Source organism: Acanthopagrus latus, chromosome 8, assembly GCF_904848185.1.
Source record: "Acanthopagrus latus isolate v.2019 chromosome 8, fAcaLat1.1, whole genome shotgun sequence".
NCBI classification, from domain to species: Eukaryota; Metazoa; Chordata; class Actinopteri; order Spariformes; family Sparidae; genus Acanthopagrus; species Acanthopagrus latus.
The window spans coordinates 22985891-23009422 of NC_051046.1; the positions used below are offsets into that span (position 1 = coordinate 22985891).

Here is a 23532-nt window from a genome sequence, read left to right on the forward strand (position 1 = left end):
CCTCTGCATCCACATAACTTCAACCTATTCAGTGCCTAACTGCAATGAAACATGACGCACATCTCATAATATGTACACCTGTGTGTTTGTGTGGATGTGTGGGTGTTTTGGCAGGATGTTTCTTGGTACGGCAGGTGAGATCTGAAACACTCTCCAAGAGACCTCTGTGGAATTAATCCACACGGATGCAATTTGAAGTCAGGGCTTGTCATCTCATCTCACTGACTTGTTTTGCTGCTAACGATGACAGCACGCGGGAAGAGGACGCACACATAAACAAGACCGCGTTGCTTTTAGACAATAATGAGAGCGAGACACAGCTGAGACTACAGCGCTGTAAGATAGCAAGCTGCAGTCTCACATTTTGAGAGCGAGAGCAATCTTTTATCTGAGTCACACACCCATCAATGCCTGTATGTCAGTATAGTGTTAACCCCTTGCTGTGCCTGAGTGAGACCCAGTGATACTATGTGTGACACGTTTTAATCAGATTTTTAAATTGCAACACTGCTCACTGTTCTGCACAGACGGACACAGAGAAGGGCGACGAAAAGCTAAAACAGGAAATCATTTAGAGCTAACCCGTAAATAAATGGAGGAGAACAATGCGGATATCAAGCAGCAAATTTGATGCATGGAGAAATGAGCGATGATAAAGCATCAGACCCACCAACCAGCTCCAATTGGATTTTTTTTTCTTTAATCCTTTTGAATAAGAAGAAAGAATACAATTATGGGAGTACAATGGCCTTTCTTTCGAGAAAAGTGAACACTTTCACAGCCATGTAATTGAAAGACTAAAGCACATCATCTCTTTGTCCTGCACATTGGATGATTATCAAACAGCTCCTAAGCCCTTAGACAAACGCAGACGAATGCACATGAATGCAAAAATACACAAAGTATACAAATATGCACACATGTTAATTCCTAGATACACTTCTGGGAATTGACGGCTGGATTTATTTTCCGAGTGTTTTAAACAAACGTGAAGAAGCATATCATAATTCTTCTCCAGCCTCTCCCAATTGACTACTAAGGAGGCCTTTAAAGTCACAGACGCTGTTTCATGTGTTCATTAAACATTCAGATGATTATCTGCTTTCACACCAGATACAGGAACGGAAAGAAAGATGTGACTCAAGGGGAGAAAGTTACACTGAATATATCATCTGATATCGCTTTTCTGTCTTCACACTCATTTTCAAGATTTGCTGAGGTTGGTTGGTAAAAGTTGGTGTATCAATTACAGCAAAATGTGACAAATGCCGAGCAAACAGACCTGGCCTTTTTCTAACATAAAATGTGTACAGTGTTGTTTGCAGGGTTGCCATGTCTGCTTATTACAGTACAGGGAACTTTGGGCTTGTTTCTCTGTAAAGTTGCTGACCATTACAGGTCGTTGCATGATGTGTTTTCTTTTTTTAGGGGGCTTGTTCCTCCGGCATAGTTGAATCTTTGGGCCCATGTCTCCTGTCCAACAAAACAAAAATTGCCTAGTTTGTCCTGTTGCAGGATCCATCCTCAACCCTGTTCCCTCCATCCCTTCTTTTTCCCCATAATCAACACAAACACAGGTGACATTTCAAAACAAAATAGCACAATTATAGGAAAAAATTATAACATAAAATTATAGGAAAAAATATAACAAAGACTGGGAGTGTTGGCCTGTGGGTTGCTGATGGACAGGATTTGTGGGAGTGGGAGATGATTCCAAGGCACCCTGCAGGTACTGTAGGTTTACATGCCAGTTGACACAGGTGATAATGCAAAACATGATATTGTTAGTGTACTTATAATACTGACATCCCAATAACACAATATTAGGTGATTTTATTTTGTCACTGTTAAAGAAGACCCATTATTATTTTCATTTTTCATTTTTGATAAAGGTTCTTGTGCGAGTAAAAGTTTTTGAAAGTTAGAAAGGTCAAAGTCTGCACCACCAGAAGCTTGTGTCCATCGACCTGGTTGCTTGTTTCCTCAGATGCCGACCTGCTTACTACATGTAGATGGTTCTGTTTTCTAAAGGCAAAAAACAACACCAGTCAATGCTGTCATGGCTGGTAAAAGCAGAGACAACCCTCCAAACCTATGATAATGATGATATTAATGATATATTAATGATATATTAATGATATTGATAATGATATTAATAATGATGTTAATAATTTTAATAAATGAATACATTTAAATTAAAGCAAATCATTTACAACAGTGCAACTTTCCATACAGCCTCACATCAAGCCATTCAAAATGATTAGTTTACAACTGCAGCTACGACTCCCTCCTAAGATATCTCAGAAGATACCATGAACGGTAAACAAAATAACTTGTATTCAAATGTGACATTAAAGCTTTTTAATTCTAAAGTTTTTTTTCCCGAATTTTCATTTATTAAATGGTCGTCCAGCGCGTGTTAGCCTGGCCTTCACGAGGGAGCATCTGTGCATATCCACGCAGAGTAATAACCTCACCAATCTTAATCAATGATCCGACAGCCACCCACTGGTTGTTTTGTGCCGTATGAAAACGCTCACCCCAGTGCCCGTGTTCTCGTGCCTCTCCCAGTCTGCAGGCAGACGGACGGTTGGGGTGTTACAGTGAGACGGGGGGCCCGACAGATGCTGTGGGATCCCTTACTAAACAAGCGAGAAAGAGGCAACGCTCCCGTGGTCTGATTAGAGCAGCCACAGGGGGACACAGCGAGGAGACTTAATTAAAACTCATCTAGATGGAAAAGGCAATGAAAAAAAAAAATACCATTTTGCTCAGGCTGCCGGCAGCTTCAGGGTTATAAAAGATACGTGTACCTAATCACACTGCTGGTGGGATGGGGGCGTAAAGATGAGCGCACAAGCCAACTGACTAATGTAGATTGAAAAATGATCACAATTAGAATGTGCTGTGGCCGCCTGGGTTACAGCCAGACGCAAACACAGTCATGCTTCAGTGTACAAAGAACAGATTTTTTTGTCTCCTTCCCTCTCGTCTCTCGACCCTCACAACTCCTCTCCCTCTCCGTCAGCACGGCTCGTATCAAAGTAAACATGCATTAAGACATTCTTGCGGCTGCAACAATCGCTGGAGCACACCTCTACCACAATGGAGGAGTCTCTTACCCCGTGCACCTCATCCATTTTTCCTTTTCATCCCACTCTCTGCCCAGGCATCTAAATGACAGCACACCACTGCTATAGAGCCCATCTCAAACACCCATTAAAAATAATGAGATGGCCATTTTCACCGCCTGTAACTTGAAAACAATCCATATCACACAGGGGGCCCCCTGGCAGAGACGGAGGGGGAGCCAAGTGGAAGGCAACAATTGCTGGGAGTAGATTTACTTAATAACCTCTCACTGTCCTTGGTCGGACTGCTGAGTTGGTCTCCTGCAGTAAAACCTATCCAAAAGACAGAGGGCTGCTGGGTACAGTAAACATCAACACACAACACCTCTGACTCGGTCCCAGGCAAGTGTTTAAGTGTTGTTTTTTGTGTGTGTGTGTGTTATTCTCTATTTGTGTTTGTAATGAATTCTTTTACATTCATATTCATAATACAGCTCGTGCATCATGGAGACATATGTTTTTTAGAGAATGGCATAAATGCATTAGAATGAGACTTTTCTATGTTAATAATGCCATATGTCTCTGTCAGTCTGAAATTAAAAAGGCTGTCTAGGAAAGCACATGATAGCATCATCATAATGAAATTGTTTACTAATCGCTTGCTGTTTTTTTCCATGGAAAACAATGAAAATAAAAACATGTTTTTTTAATGGGAATGAAAGACACCACCTATGATTTCTCCTGCACTCAAAAGCAAGCGCTGAAGTGATTAACATCTGTGTGCTTGTGTGTGTTTGATGTGTTGCCAAGGGGAACATGTCAGCTCACCAAGTCTATGAATAACTAACAGGATTTTGGAGCATATCTGTTTAATGATTGCTTGCTGACTCCAGTAACAGCAGCCACGGTGGATTTCAATGATTTCTCAAACTGATCCTGTGAAAATAACCCATTATCTCACAAGCAGAAGTGTGTGAGGTTGTGCAGAGTTGCACCTCTCTCTGGAGGCGCTGCAGCGTTTACTCTTCGGATGCATATGCCGAGAGAATTCATTTATGCTCACTGCGGGATTTAACCCATAATTTAACACTGCTATGGTACCACATGTAGTGTGTGTATGTGTGTGTCTCGTGTTTATCAGGCAGACGTGTGCATTCATTACTTACTCGTGTTGACATTATCTTATTCACCTTGTGAGAAAAAAAAAAAGAGCAGCTAATGCAAAGCAATTACAACATGCAACTCTTGAGGTCTTGACGCAGCCCCGATACGTTGTTTTCTTTTGTACATCAACTGTGCTGGAACATACTATAAGGCTTACTAAGAGGGGAACAGTTTTCTTCAAACACACCAAGTTGTGTTTATCCAATCTTAAACTTAAGGCAAAAGTGTTTATTGTAACCTTTTTTTTTCTTCGTCTTGCTCACCAGATGGAGGCTGTTGGCATGAAGCATGCCGTTGGCTGACTAGAGGAGGAGACGACCCACCTTGCCACTTTTAATAGAAAACTTGCCGACGCCAGAGATGGGGTTTAGATTAGACAATATTATTAGCCCTGTCAATCATTTGGAGAAAAAAAACAGTCGTTAGCCTACTTCCTGCTGCGTGTTCTTTCATCTTCTGGAGGCATTGCTTCATCAGAAGTCATGCGACGTAGACGTGTCGGGTCTCAGTGTGGTTCTCCAGGCGCCTCACGTTGACTTCAATACGACTGTCACCGCAGTCTGGCCCCAAAGCGAGATTCAGTGACATAATGACGCTTTCCTTTCCTTTTTTTTTTAGCTTCCTTTATCTGAACCAGGGAACATACCAGCCAATTGTGTTGCTGTGCTGAAGTGGGCATGGTTGACATTCACAACAGTTTCACCTGATTCAAGGATAGATCTGTGGAGAAAAAAATGCTTTAAACCTTACTTTGCTGCAAAGTAGTTTTGATCATACCTGACTGGTGATTCTATACATGTGGTTTTTATGTCCTAGTGACCATTGAAAATGAAGCTCTAACTCTCCAGAGAATCACTCTATTTTTCTCCTACTCCATTGTTTATATCCACAAAGGATGCCACATCCACTGCCCTCTACTCAGTCCTCACACACCTGGAGTATAAGAACAGCTACATCAGAATTCTGTTTAATTTCAGCACTGCATTCAACTCAGTCTCATCCATTAAGCTGACTGGGTAACTCTCGGCTTGAGCTGCACAGTCTACAATTGAAAATTGCAGAAAAGGCTGCTTCATCAAACATGGTTTGTAAAATGGCTGATAAATCAGCCTTTAACCTCTCCTCCCCCCTGGCATTTTGTCTGCACACTGCTTAGTTCTATAAAAAGTCACGACGACTTATTTGCTCACAGACTGAATTAACCCTCCAAGTTCACCAGAGTTGATGAACATTGCCAACGTTGCCATGTTGGAGCTGGTTGTACATAGAAGAGTCAGAAATGTCAGAAAGTGTCAGTGCTGGTCAGTTTGCTAGTTGTTGGAGGCCCCTGCACCCTGTAAGTAATACCACCATGTTAACTCCCTGTAAAGCCATAATTTGTCCTTTTTCTGTTTGTGTGCAGAACAAATGGGACACAAAGTATTGATGCACACAGCATCCAGCTGAGTCCAAATTCTTTCCAAAAACAATAAAAGAAGACAGAAGACAGAAAGTTGCTTCTCTGCCTTTTGTTTCATGAGTTAAAATGTCCATACTTAAACATCTACATTTTAAAAAGAAGACTTCCGTGTTTTCCGGCCAGAAATGTATAGGTCAGGTCTGCACCATCCCACCAGTCCCAGACCACATGAGGGGGATGATCACAAGGTACTTTGGCAACCTGCAGCTTTACAAGATTTCTTAACTGGGTGCGAAAACAGATGCAGGATGGAATATCAATGGGATATTTCATCTCCCCAGTGCTGTTTGTATTAGTCTTTGAAGTCATACCATTTGCAGCTGGGCAGATGGTGGGTGCATGGCTCCAGTCAGGCCAGATAAATTCTCCAATGAGGAGCAACAAGGATGACCTGGTGAGCATCCACCAAACTGCATGTGATCACTGAACAGGGTGATGAGCTGCGGGTCTGAAAGAGAATAAAGATCAAGCCAATTAGCAGCCTGTCAAAGAGAGGTAAGGTGTGACCGCTTCTTATTTGTGGAGGCTGAGAGGAATCCAACACCAGCAGGGCACCCAATTAGAAGCCTGAGCAGAGGAAGTGGAGGATACAACAGATATTTTGAATTGGATCCATGCAACGGTCCGTCGGTGCAGTTTTCTCATATCATGCTGTTCTGAACACCTCTCCTACAAATAATATGTCCCCTGACAATTTGTGGTGGCCTCCGAAGTTCTCCGTGTTTCAGCTACTGATTCTTAGCCTCAATGAACTGTAACTTACCACACACCCTGCAGAGGTGCTGATTTATCCCAATACTAAATCCCATCTGGCCCTGTTTTGTGGATGAGTAGTGTTCTCTGACCTTCTCGTGTGAAGAAAAAAAGGAAGTCAGATACGTCCCCTCAGTATGCATTAACATCTTAGTCCGTGAAAGCTCTTCCAACACCTACTTCTGAATGTTAACAGCTGTTTTGAGCAGCCACACTAGAAATATGATAGAACATATTCACACGGTGGACGTTTTCAGGGTGGGAAGCTCAAATGTCATACTGCTGTGTTCCAGGCTGCAAGTCATATAAATGTTGTCAGTCAGAAATAAAACGGTGAGATTCAACGACTGTGTTTCCTGCTTTCTGGTGACATTTAAATAATGTAAATGACAAAATAATGAAATGCAGCGCAGCAGCACTTTTATGTCAAATCATTTTAATTAGACTTTATTCTCAGAAAACAGCAGATTAATTCACCCTCTCGCGTAAATTTGCCTAAATCTATGGCACAAAGTAATATTTATCATTTTTAATTTGCTGATGTCTCGCCCATGCTCTGTTGAGATTCTTTGCAGGCCTGCGTGTTTGTCAGGCTCACAGTGGGGACTGGCACACTGTAACCCCTCTGTGATTGACAGAGCATAAACATCACAAATTTCACATTTTTCAGCCCATTTTATAGTAAGAGTAAGGGCGTCTGAAACGTATATAAATATTCTTTCTCCTCTCCGTTCCTCTGTCTGTCTCCCTCAGTGTGGATAATTGTGATAAATCTGGAGAAACAGGGGAGAGTTTTGGCAAATGAATAACTTGAGACCAGGTGAAAAGTCTGCTGTCATAGAGTGGGACAAGGCAGGCCAGTGGTCCAAACTGAGGTGGGCGGTCTGCCTAGAAGCCAAAGCGAGCAAAGCCCCCTCGTGGAGTTGCACTGCACAAATGTAGCTGTGGGAATCAAAAAACAGAGCTTGAAACAGAAGCCTCCACCCTTTACTGTTCGTGAAAGAGACAACTGTAAAAAGAAAAGGAAAGAGAGAAAAAAAAATCAAGCATAAACTAATGAACCTTAAACTTGAATATGATTTCCAGAATCACTTTTCCACGTTTACAGCTTGCCGACTGCTGGTTTCTAATCCTCCAACTCCTATCAGGTTTGACTAACCGGGATCCCCTGCGCTCTCAATTACAGAACAATCTCCATGCTGCCATGTTTAGCTGGGCTGCTACCTTTGATGAATATTTCATTCAGGCCTTAGAGCGATCCTGAGAACAGACAGTGCAGTTACAAACCAGTGTGATCATGAAAAATGTGCTTGTTTGATGTAGTTTATCTCTTTAACATTAGCTCGGGTTTGGTTTTGACACAGCAGTGACAGTAGCAGAGGTTCGATTCGCTCTACGTTGTCCTACAACTATAAATAAGATAGTATTAGTTGTACTAAAATATACCCGTGTTCACGTCGTCATTCCGTTTCATCTGATAAGCAAGAGCAAACAAATTATAACTGTGCACACAGTCCCGGCAAAGCTGTAATGGAAGAACAGGCTGAGGAAAAACCGATCTGTAAGGCAGTTTGGTATTGAATTGTGCAAACAGCTGTGCCTGGTCGTGCCGAACACAAAGGAAAAGAATGGCCCCGTCTTTAACAAAATGAAAGCAATTCCCAGAACATTTCCCCTGGGTTTTCATCAAGAGACACCGCTGTTCCGAACAACTTGACTTTGCATGTGTACTTTGCCTGAGAGAGAAGGACAGATAGAGAGAGGAAGCGATAAAGAAGGAAAGAGGGGAGGAGGAGTAGGATTTGGGTGAGGCTGACAACAGCGACTGGCTAAAACAAAGACAGGGAAAGCCAACTAAATGAGCACCACAGGGGATGTCAGAGCTGTCCGGAGATGATAGTGACGTGCTGAAATGAGACATTTTGCAGGCGGCGTACACTGGGAAGCGTTCAGTGTAATGCCCTTGGTTAATATGGCTGCAGTGTTGTTCGCCCTAGTGCCTTTTTCAACAAGTGAATTAAATATTCTAATCTGCCCCCTGCAAGTTACCGGTATGGCTGTATAGTTGGACTGAGGGTGCAATCAGCAGTGTGTGTATGCGTGTGTGTGTATGCGTGTGTGCATGTATGAGTGTGTGTGTGTCTAACCAAGCTGTAAAGCAGGACGGGAGATGCCCAGTTGGCACAGAACCCCTCTTTCACAAATTCACCCTCTACAGGCAGCTGCCCCATTAGCACACACTCACATAAACCCACTTGGGTCACATTCCTTTGTGCGCCTTCTGCAATCTCCCATGCCTGACAGAAAATACGGGCTGTTTCGTCATCACGGAGCGTGCAGGGAGATGAATGGCTGATCGCGGTGACCGTTCCGCCGAGGCTATCGCGCTCCCACCCAGCGCATGGCTTCACGGGGAAAATTGTCGCCACGCAATGAACTTATTTTTGATGGGGGCCGAGACGCCCGGTTGAAAAATGACGTGAACAGTGTGAAATCCGAGATTAAGTGCGAGTCAAAATGTGCGTAGATGAAAACGATTAAAAATAGGCACTGCTGAATGGAACAAAGGACTAGGTAGGATCACACCAGCCGTCTGATGTTCCATACCAGCAGGTGGAAGGACTCGTACTGATAAACTGATGGTGAGAAAATGAGCTGTTTGTGCTGTATTGTTCTGCACTGGGCCGTTCTGGGGTTGTTTCGTACATAATAGCGTACAACATTTTATAAAATATGGGGTAGACTTCCAGCGATTAGGTGTTGTGTTGTTCAGCTAGCCTCCACAACAGCTTCATTGTCATCGACTGTCCAATTATTTGGACCACTACTGGAGTGTTGAACAAAGAACCGGAGGATATTCCAAATTGGTGTTTCGCTGAAGGTGGCGGGGGGGCGGTTTCTTACACGTTGCTCCAGATTCTCCCTGAGATGTTCAAATGTGCCAAGCTTTGTTGACTGTGAAGGCATTATGTACGACGGACATCATTTTAACACAATCAAACCATTCAGCGAGTCATTGTGTCCTCAATGGCAGCACCTGCATTAGTGGTCTCTCCTTGTCCCATCTGACCATTTTCTGTGACAAAGGGTTCAAAGAAAGTCACATTTGTCAACATTACTTTAGTCACGTTTCAGACTTTTAACTGATTAAAGCTGATACTTTTTTTATAAACAAATCAAAGTTGCAATGAGCAGTTCTGAAGGAGGATAGTTGAATTCCCAGGTCGTCAAATACAGATGCTTTAGATTTTCCAGGTCTTTGACTACAGACCACCAACTCAAAATGTTGGTGTTTGAAACCTGGGAATGACACTCAATAATCAGTTCTCTTACATGTTGACACTTAAATAAAAGGACAAAAGCTTGTTTTTATATCAAAATATAGACTGTTACAGTACACTTCATGGTATTCAGTATGTTATATCAACAGTTTGACCCAGTGGAGTGGCGAAGGCAGACACCATAGCAGATTCTTGTTTTCAGGCTGAAACTCTATCGAGCACTTTATCTTCACAATACCACTTTCACTGCATTGTCAACTATCCATCCAAGGACATCTCATATCTGAGGACCAGTGGCCTGATGTGAAGAACACCGAGAAATCTGGACCACCAACTTTATCTTGCTGACTTTCCTCAATTTACTGCTCGGCCTTGATGGCCTGAGGAACATTATTTGTTCAGGGAATCAGCCTGGCCAGAGCCTCCACAGCATGTGGTCTACGGAGGCCCCACCGTGCAACACACGACTCAAAGCGACCACTGACACCCCCATGACATCCTTGAGCATTGTTATAATTTTAGTTAGGTTGGCAGAAGAAAACATGGCGCTCTCCTCAGAATTGGCTTTTTCTGCAACTTCCTATTTCATTTAACAAGAGGTTGTCTCCTGACAGATTATAGGAGGAGGTGATCATTAACTTGAGTAAGAGCATTATAAGCAGTCCAGGTCTTGTCTTGACAGAACTAATTGTCTCCACTATACTCACTGCGGTCTTCTTCCACACTGACGGATGACAGAACAGTGCCCTTCTCAGAGCATGCCATTAGCAGCAACTTGGTCAGCTTAGGACATTCTTTGGAGCCACGTAATGATGGACAAGATGATGATAGGGAATTACAGCCATTTCAGCATCGGTTGAAAAGGTTGCACTAATTCAGCAAGCACAAGTAATGTATATTTTATTTTCTATGTGTTCCCCAGTGGAAGGAGCGCCGGTCAGTATCTGACTTTTGTTTTAAGATTACATGTCGTCTGCCTCTAAATAAAGAAAAAGAAAATGACCAGCATTTAAATGGCTGCGTTGTTATCTGTGGGCTCATTTTAAGGTCCTCAGTCCGTCCCGTCATCGCCGCTAAAATGTACCTTGTAACCCTGTCTCCACCAGCAGGAACTTAGCACAACTTCTGAAACAGCTGAACACACAGAGAGACTTTGAAAAAATACCTTCTCCTCTGGTCTCCTATGCAGTTGAGTCTCCGAACACTCTGCGTGGGCCATCGTGGTCGCAAGACATCACTGCTACTATACCTGCTTGGAGGCGAGGTGGGCACACCTTGGCCACACCTTGTAGAGAGTTCATCATGGGCACAGCTCGGCCCGACTTGGCACAGCAAAACACAGTAATAGAAACACACGTCGGCGTGGCTCAGTTTGACCTGACGTGGCCGAAAGTCTGGTTCCAAAGATCAGATAAATGAGTGAGGGATCAACAGGTGCATCTGTGCAGCTTCTTGGCTGAGAGGGAGAAAGTGTCCAACAGAACGAGATCGCGGTTTGAGTCCGATAACATTCGTTTTCTTCGCAGTTCAGCCTTTTCGCTCCAGGTGAGGAGCTTTGATATCTGCTGTCGAGCTGATTCACTCGTCTGATCAGGATGCCTCCTGGTCGCCTCCCTGTGGCAGCAGTCTGGGCATGTCCAAATACAAGGAGACCCCAAGGCGGACTCTAAACAGGCTGGAGGGATTACATATCCCATCTGGCCTAGTAATGCCTTGGGCTACCCCCAGAAAAGCTGGAGGACGTGAGGAGAGAACATCTGGGCTCGAGCATTGCAACAGTAAACTGGAATACATTTCCTGCCAACATTTATGTGTCTGTCTGTGTTATCTGCTATTATGGTGTGGGTTAAAACGTAGTTGGATACTGTGACTCAGTCAGTTCTTTTCTGTGTATTGGACACTGAAAGACAGTCATTTCAAAAAGACTGAGTTGAATCCTCCCAATGGCCGTGAAATAAAATAGAAAATTCCTCCAGAATTCTTTCTCAAATAAGATTTAAATCAATTCAACTCTGCTGCTTTTTCACATGACATGGTAAAGTGGGCCTTTCTCTGGCACTTTTTTGTGCTGATCAGACGAGCAATTTACATAATGTATCAAACGCTGGTGTCATTTAACTCTATTATCTGACATGGGTCGTTCTGTTTGCGCCACCACATGTTTACCTGCTTCTTTTCTGCTACCATGTACCCTATTCTGAGCATCTGAGCATCACAGGGGAAATGTGACCTCTGTTTCATGGACAAATAACACAAATCACTCTCTGTGAGATGAAGGATTTTACCCAGAACAGCAGACCTGACTGATTGTTTACAACATCACATTCACTGGCTCACTGTATTACATTTCCATAGACTACAGTACAGTGTGGCTTGGATCAGGATGAAATGGACATGTGATTACGTGAATTGATGCGAGACAGGTGTGGGTGCACGAGAGGAGACCACAGAGCTGCTGTGGGCCCCGCAGCCACAATTTGCACCAAATGAGCAAATTGCAAATGCAGCTATCGTTTTGACAAAGTGTGGACACACACAGTGGCTCTGTGCAGGGCCACTGCACGCCTTGATGCTCTGCCAAAAGTAGTATGTTGCCATATGTTGGTGGATCTGAAACATAATGAGCTTATGGAGGGACAGACAGCAGGTGGGTTTTAATGCTGGAGTGGTTCGAGAAGATTAATTTGACATTTTCATTTGTTGCGTCGGAAACATTTTCTCATTGTAACAGACACCAAGGGTTGGGTACTGAACTCTGTTTTTTTTTCTCCCTGACTCTTGATGGGATCGTCTGTGTTCCTGTGCCTGTTATCCGGTCCCTGTGTGTCCTCTGAGCTCCTGCTTTGTTCTGCGTGGCTTCTGTTTGGTCCTCAGTTTTCTTTTGCCTCTAGCATTCTGAAAATTGAACTTTGGATTTTGGACGCCGTCTTATGATTAAAGCCTGCTCTTTGTCCTTTTACCCTCCTGCCTCTGTGTGTCTTGCAGCTCTTTGCACGCTCCAAATGACAGTGTGGTTTTTTTTCTCAGGTGAAGGTGTGAAGATGCAACCAGAGCTCTATCAAGATTTCATCCGGTAATAATTGATGCTGAAAGACAGGGCAAGTAAAATTGATTAAGGAATAACTTGAATTGTAACTTGACAGAGAGAAAGGTAAGAAAAACACAGTTTCAGTGCCCTCAAAGACAGAATTATGACACAATGCGCTCATCACGGTGACACCACATGTCATAATAGTCTACATAACTCATTCTCTCTGTCTGTGCTGCTGTGATTAATATCTTCAGTCTGACTAAGATGACGGACCAGTGTTTGGGGCCAGGCCAGCCTGGTGTGGAGTTGAAGAAGTTAATTAGAGTTTTCTGGAGAGCAGTTTACGTCCACCGCTTTGAAGTGGATTTAAACAGCCGAAGAAGTGAATGTGAGGCAGCCTTTCAGAGCATCACAACGTGTATTGTGTGCTGAGTGGCTCGAATCTTTGAAGAGGAGAAGATGTAGGGGGGTAATTTGATGGTGAAGAAGCTTTTTGTCAAATTGATTTCCAACCCATATATTAATTCAATATGTCAGCTAAGAACCAATTAGTTTCGTTACCAACTGTCGTCTGCTTTTCCTTCATTCGGTCGGTTATGCAACAGATGCCTCAGCGTCCCAAGAGAGCGGTCCACTTAATAGATTTATTGATTGATCCTGTTGTTTATTTGTAAATTAATTTGTGTGTAATTGCTTAATGGCCAGCTCTCACTGCGAGCCCTGTTTTTAAAACCGTGAGCATGATGATTTGCAGGGACAGACTGTTAAATTAAACATTCTAACTCCCAGAATTTGTCGTAGCTCATCATGTGAGACAGTTGTGTTTTAGAGGAACCTCAAACTGAGTTTAAATTCAATGAATCTTTCTTACCTGTCTTTTCCATTCAAACTCGAGGGGCATGAACACAAACTGTACAAGTTACTGGTAACTTGGCACAGAGGGCAGATCTCATCAGCCTTTTTGCCAAAATCTACCAGGTGACTTCACATCCACTGGGACATGAAGGCTGCAGTTCATGTGTAGGCATCATTAAACGTACAATACGATACTGCTGCCACTAGGCTAGGACGTTTACGGCGTGGTGTGTGAGTGTACTAAGATCCACTCACCAATGGAGGGAGAGCTCAGAGATTGCTTTTAAACTTTTGGGATTAAAAGTAGATTTATCTTCACTTTGTTTTCAGGTTTTTATGTGATGTGACGTTGATGTTGACTGCCGACTGGAGCTGGAGGGCAGAAAAGAAGAGAGAGAAGGATAACTCTCTGGTGAGCAGGCCACTTGTATAACTGAGAGTTGATGTGAACCATACGGACACACACGCTGGTGTTTGCTGTAATCTTACGTAACTTTAGCTGCCGGCTCGTGTACACTAAAGTAAACTGGCTGTTTGGGGCAGATAAACACTGCACGAGTAATGCAAGTAAATATAAATGGTCCTGCCACCCTTCACTGTTGATGTATACCCCATTAAACAACAACCCCTGCTGATGAAAAATCTATTTAATGTGTGTCAGGCCCAAATGAATAGATGAGGTAATGTTTTAAAGTTTTATTAGCACTAAATTTTGGTCCCATTTGCCAACCTCCCAATCCCAGAGGACACACAGCATTACCGAGGTAAATAATTGAATAAGTATCAAAATGCATCAAATTACAGTTTAGTCATTTTTAGGCATTTCAATACAGAAATATTATTTATTACATTTTTAAATAAATAATAAACTGAATGAATGAGCTATTATTGACTATTTTTGTCCCAGGGACTCCACTGTCATTTCATGCGAACAACCCTCGACATATACAACTCTACTGCTGCAGGTGGGAAACTTGATGCACAATGTCATAAACACTCATGTTTACTTCAAGACATCAAATGACTGGCCTGCCGAGTTTCAATACATTACATTCCATTACATCTGACTGGTTGTTGTAGAAACCTGGGATTTGTCGTCCCAAAAGGAGTGTTTCAGAGGCAGAGGGTCATTGTACTTCTCCCCCACAGTAGGCTATGTAGTTAAATGGTTTCTTTCTTGTTTCGTTTTGAGTGTGTGACCTTGTTGAGCCATAGATCCCGAGTCTGCACAGGGTGATGTGTTTCTAAGAAATGACTGGAATGCTTTTATGCCATTCCTGTGTCTTTCTGTCTGCTTGTTTTAGTTTTAATACTCAGTCAATTAGAAGATGTGACGCATTTCCCATTGGGCAGAAAGCATTCCAGAAGTGTCAATAAAAAGGTGACAAATTGGCCATAGTCACCTCTCTTGGTATTTTCATGTCAATAAAATCCTCGACACAAACACTGCCTGAATTCCTATTAATTGCAGTTGGTTTGCCATGTTAACAACAAACTGCAAATATGCTCAGAAATTAGAAACAGCTTATTTATATGCTTAACATAAAGTGTGACTTCTGGGTTGGCCATGCCGGTAACCATTATAGAATACTGAGTGAATTTTTTAATCAACTCGGTGTTGACCCGATGTCAACTTGGTATAAAAGTTGAATTGTACTTTGAGCAGATTATGTTAAAAACTCACAGTCAATGTTACATCTTCTCTCTCAAGGCCGCACACTTTTTGAAATTCTAATTCGAACTACATGAGCCTATGTGAGGTGTAGTAATCTCTGCCATGGTGCATTTATTGGAATACACCCTGTACATACCAGTACATGCATAGTCATCTAAATGGATATTGAACATTGAATGCTTCACATTCCTCGATCCCCGGGTACAAGCATGTCACTTTGGCAGAAAGATGGATGAACCGTCTCATTTTCATTTTAATGAAAACAGATGGAAAGAATCAGCACCAGCGCAAACATTGTTTCCGGAGCTTGATTTGATACCATTATGATTTTGCCATTTTGTAACAACTCGACAGTTCGCTAATGGCTTTGCTAGGGAGAGAAGAGTGACTGAGGCGTGTCGTCTACACATGTGTACATTCTGCTTTTCTCCTTCGACACTGACATGCAAATATACACATGCTCCCGCCTCGCCTTCAACTCAAGGGCAGCTCAGCGCTAGCATGATTTGATATGCTAATGCCGGATGTCATGCGTGGACATAATAATGAGTCATTTAGCGCCTGACTTCTCCTATTTCTATTGACACCACCAGTACATCCAGAGGACAGGGATTTTTCCTTCTTCCCTTAACTCATTATATATGGATTTACCATTGAGTGAATGTATGTCTATGTATATGTCTATGTATATATATATATATATATATATATATATATATATATATATATATATATATATATATATATATATATATATATATATATATATATATATATGTTCTTAATATCTCTTTAAAAGACTGGACTGTAGTTAAATATTTTTGGAGCTGTGGTCTTACATTATCCCGGATGTGTCCAACAATGTACAAACCCAGATATATCCGTAGATGTACTCAATGTAATGTGAAATTGAATACATTATCTTGTCAGTTAGATTTTAATGTATCACATCGGTCTTTTACTTTGATTGAGAGACCCCAAGTGGCAGAAAACGCACACTGTGCCTTTAATGTTTCTCTATTTTTCCCTGTTGGTATATTTCGGATGGTGAAAGATTGATAGATGGAGACACATATCTGACCAAAGTGACTGAACTGTATGCACCATTTCCTTTATATCATCTTTTAAAATGGAACCTGAAGGATGATGTTTTGCACTGCCATATCAACAATGTCTCTTTTCAGCAGTGATGTCATGATGACTCAATATCATACACAGACCTGCAGGTGACAGATGTTTTTTAAAACTTTGGAACAAAAAAAATAGTCACTGAAGTAAGTAAGAGAGACAGACAGCAGAAAGAGAGACAAAGAAGCATTTGAGACAAAGACACACGTGGGGAGAGTGAGATGGGAAGTTAATAAATAAGAGAAGACCAAGTTGAGTTGTATGTCCTCCTGTTATATTCAGACGCATATAGTCTATTGTAATGAGTGCAAGTACTAGTCGCACCTCAAGCCACTTATTTTCTGTCAAATCAACGTGCAAGTCATCAAAACAGTGACTTCAGTCGACTTGAGTCCAAGTCACAATGACTCAAGCACACATCTTTGTCATATAGTGATTGCTACCAGGTTTAAAAGACCAGTAAAGAACATATAGAGGGCGTGTGGATATGATCTATGACTGAAGCTTCTTGTCCAACAGTGTTAGGACACTAAAATGAGCTCCGCCATTAATGATGATGACACAAATGCAAAACACAGGACTGGATATTACTCTGAAACAAGATTTCACATTGTGAGTTGTTTGCGTTCTGTATACATATTGGATTGTATTTCTACACTGTGGTATTACTCCTTCAACTCGAGTTCTCTGTATAATATAGAAAATACTTTCTTTATAACACATTTATCTGTGTCTATCTTGTCTTGCTGCTAATGCACAGGGTATTCTGGCTGGCTGAGTTATGTGTGGAGACAGATTGCTTTATAGCATTACCAAGCTTGGAATCTTCCAGCTAGGTGGGCTTATTAAACTAACTAGGCTCGCCTCAGCTCTTACCATGGTCAGACTCTTTGCTCATTTGAGATTAGCCCAGAGTTAGGTGGAGTCAAGCAACACTGGGATTTATTTTGGCCCTACAGAAACCTACGTGTGTCTCTGTCCCCTATTTCACACAATCAGTGACATCTGCCTGCAGATTGTACCGAGTAGATTCCAGGTGTGAATGTGATCAGGGTGTTCCTGAAAAAGAGAACTGTCATGGTTAACATGATACAAGGACATTTCTATTTGCATACGACAGTACCATCATGGTGGCATAGTTAACTTTAAAAATGTAGTCTAAAGAGGCGGACTAATGACAGTGATAACACAGAAATTATTCTAAGCACAATTACAGATAAGAGGACAATTCCCAGTTGGAACATGTGCACTGACAAAAATGCAGATGTATACTGTACCTGTCTATTTCATTAACATGCAAATGTCATTCCCTGGTATAATGTCGCTGGTGTTTGCTGTACTGCCACCAGCACGCCATGAGCCAGTCTGATGTGAAGGCAAGAAAGACACAGGGATAGTTCTGCAGATAACGGGAGGATTTCTTGATGACTAGCGTACACGTACTAAAAGCAGGCTGTGCCCCCTGGGCTTTGTAAGCAATATTTATCTAATGCCAGTGTAATTTACATCTAATATGAATGGAATCTCAATCAGATACAAAGCTGCGGAGGCATGCCGGGCATGAGGAGAGGAGATAAAGATGGAAAGAAATGGGTGGCATAGGGCAAGGCCGTGTGATGTAAAGTGAGTGCAATCAGGAGAGGCAGGGGAATAAAAGGGGGCTGGATGGAAAGAAAGATAAGGCCTGGAGACACCGAGGTGAGTTTATATTCAAAACATCTACACATTGCATAGAAGGCACCAACCTTTCCCGATTACAGCTGAGCTCATTGCCTCCTACCACTGTGATGGCTTTCTGACTGAGGGAAGCTGAGGCAGGGTTCTGCGTGGAGCAGACTACCAACCTCTCGTACACAGACTGATTTCTGTTGTTTATCTCAGTGTTTGTCTCCCTTGAAAGGGGAATTTGGTATTTCTGAACTGCAACTGGCCCTGGAATTACTTTTTGGCGTGGAAATAAATCACGCACACACCAAAAGTTTACGGATTGGTCCAGTCGATCACCTTAGCTGGCAACCGTGACGCGGCTGCAGTGCAAAACTACGGCCGTCGAAGTTATGTCTGCTAAAAGTGTTGTTGTTTTTTGTTTTCGCCGCGCAGTTTGGGAGATCAGGATGCAATGCAACAGTCACGTTGTGGACGGCGAGCAGAAACAAACCTCCTTGAGCAGAAATTAATAAAGAAAAGAGTCTACATGAAGCAGCATTCAGGGCTTTAGCAACAAAGCTACCAGTATCTGTCCTCCATGAAAGTCCATAAATTACCTCTGTACTGTAACTGGATCCACTCCCGATGGCATTCTTTGAGAAGATGCTGGTTATCGCTGCGTTAGTTTCTTGTTTCTGTGGTTATTGGAAGTTGTTTCCCTAATGCTGAGAACTGCCAGCTGAAGTGTCTTGCTGGTCTGATTCTATTCATGTGCGGCTCTTTGAGAGAGACACTTTGTGGGTGACTGTCTCTCGCGGTATGTGTCCTTGAGGTGTGTCTGTGAATAACCGTGGCTCTGCCGTCTGCAGTGGATCACAATAGAAGCTCTGATGTAGCACATCCATCTGCAGGCCTTTGTGTTGTGTTAACTGATGCTGGAGAGGAACACAGGTTGTTCATACGCGGCATCGATTCAGTTTATCAAGCACGCGAAGATAATTCAGCTGAACATGACTTTTGAATCCAAGCAGATAGAAATCAAGGTTCAAATATTTCGCCTGTTAAAAAAAGGATGATACTGGTATACTCTTACTGGGGCTTTACTGATGTGGTACCAAAAAGCTGGACTCATGGATGAAACTGTTCAAATTAACATTTATTGCAAAGATGCAGAGGTGGAGGTTTGGATCCTTGATCCTTCGGGAGGTTTGAATAGGAAAAAACACATGCACGCTGCTGCATATGTAAGGCAAAGCTGCCTCAACACTCTCTTTATGTATGTTTCATGTTCTTCCTCTCATCGTCCATCCCCTCACTGCCCTCTCCTCGTCTCCTCTGCAGACTTGTTTATTTATTCCTCTGCTTTGCCTCTGCCTTATACTGGTTAAGCTGTCCGTGACAGAGTAGCAACAAGCTTGTTTGTGCTGTCCATGGTTGGAAGGAAGACAGCAAGAGGCTTGATAGCTCCATTAAGGTTCCTTTGGTCTTCCATTTCAAGGCTGCACAAACACTCTTATGTGAGTGTATGAGTGTCGCAGTGTGCCTGACGTTTTGTCATTCTAGAAAATATTAAAGATAAAAGCATGTCTAAAAAGCTACACTGAGTGTGTGTGTGTGTGTGTGTGTGTGTGTGTGTGTGTGTGTCTTTGGTCACAGATCCTTTACGCCAGATTGAACCTAAAGCTCATTTACGGTGTTAATTTCGTAAAGGAAAAATGCTAGACAACGACCATTTAAAAAAAAGGTCTTTGATGATAAAATCTATGATGAAATGTATGGGCCTTTTGGCTTACGAGAGGAAACTAAAATGTCAATGTCAATTTGTTCCCCCCACCCCCACAAATGTGTGAGCGACAACTTGATGGCTGTGAGTCGTGATCTATGGACACTTTCTTTATAATTTAGCGAAAAGGGAGAACAGAATGCAGAAAAGAGAGACTGAGAGATGACAAACATCCTGAAAAGACAGTTAAAGTTGTAACACTGTGCTAATAATGCCGCGGTGAGTGAGCTAACCAAACTGTAAGTCCTAATATTAACTAAGCACAGTTGCTAATGTTAAGTCAGCGTTGCTTGGCAGTCACTTGTGTTGTGTGGATAAAAACTACTGATGAATTGATCATCATCTATTTCAAATTAAATTTGTGTTTGATGCTGTCATATACATTAAAGGGCAGCTCCACCAAATTTACACATTAAAGTGTGTTTACAGTTCTTGCTGCGTACTACTGCATACAGTAGATGAAAAAGCAGTATAAAGCCTTTTAGTTTCCAGAGCAGGATGCATGTAATCTGACAAATTGCCTCCAGCGACATCGCCGGTGGCAATAAGTTACATCCTGGGTCACGAATGCACCATCCATCGTCCAACTAAGTATTGATTTTTTAAGAAAGCAAAATGAAGGTGGGGTGGAGGGGGAGTTATGTCATTGGTTTACTCCCAACCAGTGGGAACACTGACTACAGGGACAAGCCTAATTGTTGAGCTACCACAAGCTGCATAGGAAACCTTTCTTACCTTTATATAGGTATAGTAGCAGCATCTTCAATGCATTGGGTGTGTGGCTGCAGGTTCATAAATAACTTGACACTTCTCTGGCTTCAGTGCATTATGAAGCCACCCGTCTGTTCATGATGAGGTCAGAGAGAGGGACGTGGCAGACTTCCCTGATGAGCTGATCCCCTGCAAGGGCAGAGCTGCTGACCACTGTGGTTCTCAGCACCAAATCAAAAAAGCAGCAAGTCCTCGCTGGATCATACCACACCTCCTACTGGAGCTCACGTGAGCACCCCATCTGCTTTCACCAATGCTGATTCTGTATTGTTACAACCCTGATTGCAAAACAATAGGGATGATGTGGAAGTCAAAACAGATCGTAATAATTTACAAGCAAACTGTGTTTACTGACAGTGGTTCTACCAAGGGTTCCTGAGCCCATGTAGTAACTACTTTATACAATCATGCATTTCACAAAGTGGGGAACGCCTACCATGATTGGATATGAAAGGAGCATCCCCCTTTCCCATCTAATCATGATGCTATCACCTATCAACAGTGAATTTACATGTGGAATGTTACACAACTTTCCCAGTGTTTTGTTGCCCATGTGTGAATCTGCCATGCCCCTTAATTGTAAAGTAAACTGTCCACCAAATATTACCTACCAAATTCTGGGTTTGAGGTCCTGTGATGATAGTAGTCCAGTGCAAATCCTGTCATTTGACCATTCACGTTTGATCATTCATGATATGGTTAACAGGAGTCAACAGCTGTGCTGTGAGGTCGGCTATATCGATGTATGAAAGATGTCAGAGAAGGTTCAGAGCAACCAAAGGTTGTTATATGCAGCCCGCTGTCAGTTGAGCACACAGGGACTGTCTCCAAAGTGCAACAACGAAAGGCAAATTACTTCAATGACTTCATTCCCCTGCAGCAAATTCACTGACTGCGTGAAAAAAATCAACAGAGTTCTAATCCCCTAAAGTTTTGTAGCATAACCAATGGACACGACGGCTGTGTGAAAACATTTTAGTGAAAGCAATGAATGTGTTTCTTTTTTTGGCGATGCACTTTTTAGACGGCCCCTGCTCGATCTCCTGACATCTATTATTATCTACATCATCTATTATGAATAAACGAGGCATTGTTTGTGTTTTGACGGTGTTTGCTGAAGGGTTATTGATCCTGGACCTTCAGATCTGTGAATTCCAACTTTACTGAAGCTGACATCATATCCAGGAGACAGTGTCAGTGCATATCAGTAAAATACAGACTTAGCATATCCACCTTGAGGGCGACACACAGGCGTGAGGTGGTAGTTTCTAAATCACGAGGTCTCCTGATAATACAATCTAAAGCCAATGCGTTGGATCATTCATTCATTAATTGCATTGTCTGTCTACTGTTTTATGTTTACACTGCATCCCAACTCTTTTTGGCATCAGGGATCAAATGCAAGCCATGCTCTGTTTAACCACCATTAAGCATTGATGCCATACTGCAATGCTCCGCCTATCACCCTGTTTCTCACTAATAAGGCCATCTGTGTAAACACCACACACTAATCTACAATAATAAAAATCACTATTCCCCCCACTTCAGCATCTGCCACAGTGTCCCTCTCTGTAGCAGCGGGTCACAGCCACAGTGTGTGGGTGTGAGTGTGCACCATTGAAAGTTTACCAAAGTTCAGCAACGAGTATGAGCCGAGATTACATTCCGTTCACTCCAGCCTCTCTCCTCTCTCTCTCTACCGCCCATTTTTCATCCAGTGACATCTCCGGGTCCTGCTACACCATCATCACACCTTGTACCTTATTATCTGTGTTGCTCATCTCGCAGGTACCTCTCTCAAGGTTCCCAGCGGGGCAGGTTGAGGCGCCCTCTGCAGAGCTGTCTGACAGAATCTGCTCCCGTCTTTGTTGGATCCATCGTTGGCGAGTGTCTTCCAATTGACGAGCCTCTCAAAGTGCATCACACACACAGATTTGGTCTTCAGCCACCTAAGGTGCAGGTCACAGTTCAGAGCTGAAAGGTTTCACCTGGTGTGTCAGTTTTCACCCTCATGTTGTGGAGTATTAGTGCTTGAAATGGGCCACACACCCTTTAGTACGGGAATCTTTTTGCTCTGCATATATTATATCATTACTTACTGTAAACTGCTACTTATGTGTGCAGTGTGTAATTTAGGAAAATGTATTTTAATCAAAAAAATGCTTAAACAAACTTAATAAACAAGCTGCCTTTGTTTTCATGACTGAATACACTGAATAAAAAAGACTGACCTTGAAGTACAACACAGTTTAGTTTTACTTTGTTTATATTTGGTGGACCCTGCCACATCTGTAGCTCCAAACAATGTTCTGGGGACTTTATTTTCATCTGACAACCACTTTCTTCAACCACAAGACCACAGAGCAGCTTCTTTCCTTAGGTTTTGAGATGCCTCAAGTGATCCTCAGCAATTTCAAAAGTAGTTTTCACTTTTATAAGTTATCCAAACCAGATAAGTTGGAATCATCTTGGTGACAGGACTTAAGAAAAGCCAGGGTTCCAGGGTCTGACTATTTGGGACCGCACACGCACCCAAAAATCTGTCAAGTGCAATGCTGTAAATTAAATGTTTTTCTAATTTTATATTTTCATTTGTCACATAGGTGCACCTGAAATGTAGCAGTTTATTTTTTAGGTTTTTTTTTGTTGTTGTTGCTTGCGCTGTCATTTGAATGAAGAAAAATGTGCATTTGTGTATATAATGTGTTAAGAAGTGAAATGCTACTATAAGTGTAAAAAGTTAGTTGGGAGCTCAGATGATTGTAATCATAAGGAAATAGTGAAACTTCCCAGTGATTGTCTTTTTTGCTTAAACAGGTAACACAGAGGCAGCTTTAAACTGAGACCATTTCTCCAGTGCAAGACTATACAGGAGTCTTCAGGAGATTAAGTTAAGCTCTACCTATATAAAACA

General features: G+C 42.3%; 1 protein-coding gene across 1 annotated transcript in view; it reads left to right on the forward strand.

The window, feature by feature from the left end:
• The window catches only part of cdh13 (cadherin 13, H-cadherin (heart)), a 393409-nt gene extending 370824 nt beyond the window's left edge, over window positions 1-22585 (forward strand). Inside the window, exons 15-17 of the mRNA XM_037107511.1 lie at window positions 12756-12801; window positions 13945-14026; window positions 22407-22585. Coding sequence (XP_036963406.1) covers window positions 12756-12801; window positions 13945-14026; window positions 22407-22520 — 242 coding nt within the window. The 3' untranslated portion in view covers window positions 22521-22585. The remainder of the gene's footprint in view (window positions 1-12755; window positions 12802-13944; window positions 14027-22406) is intronic.
• Window positions 22586-23532: the final 947 nt, after the last annotated feature.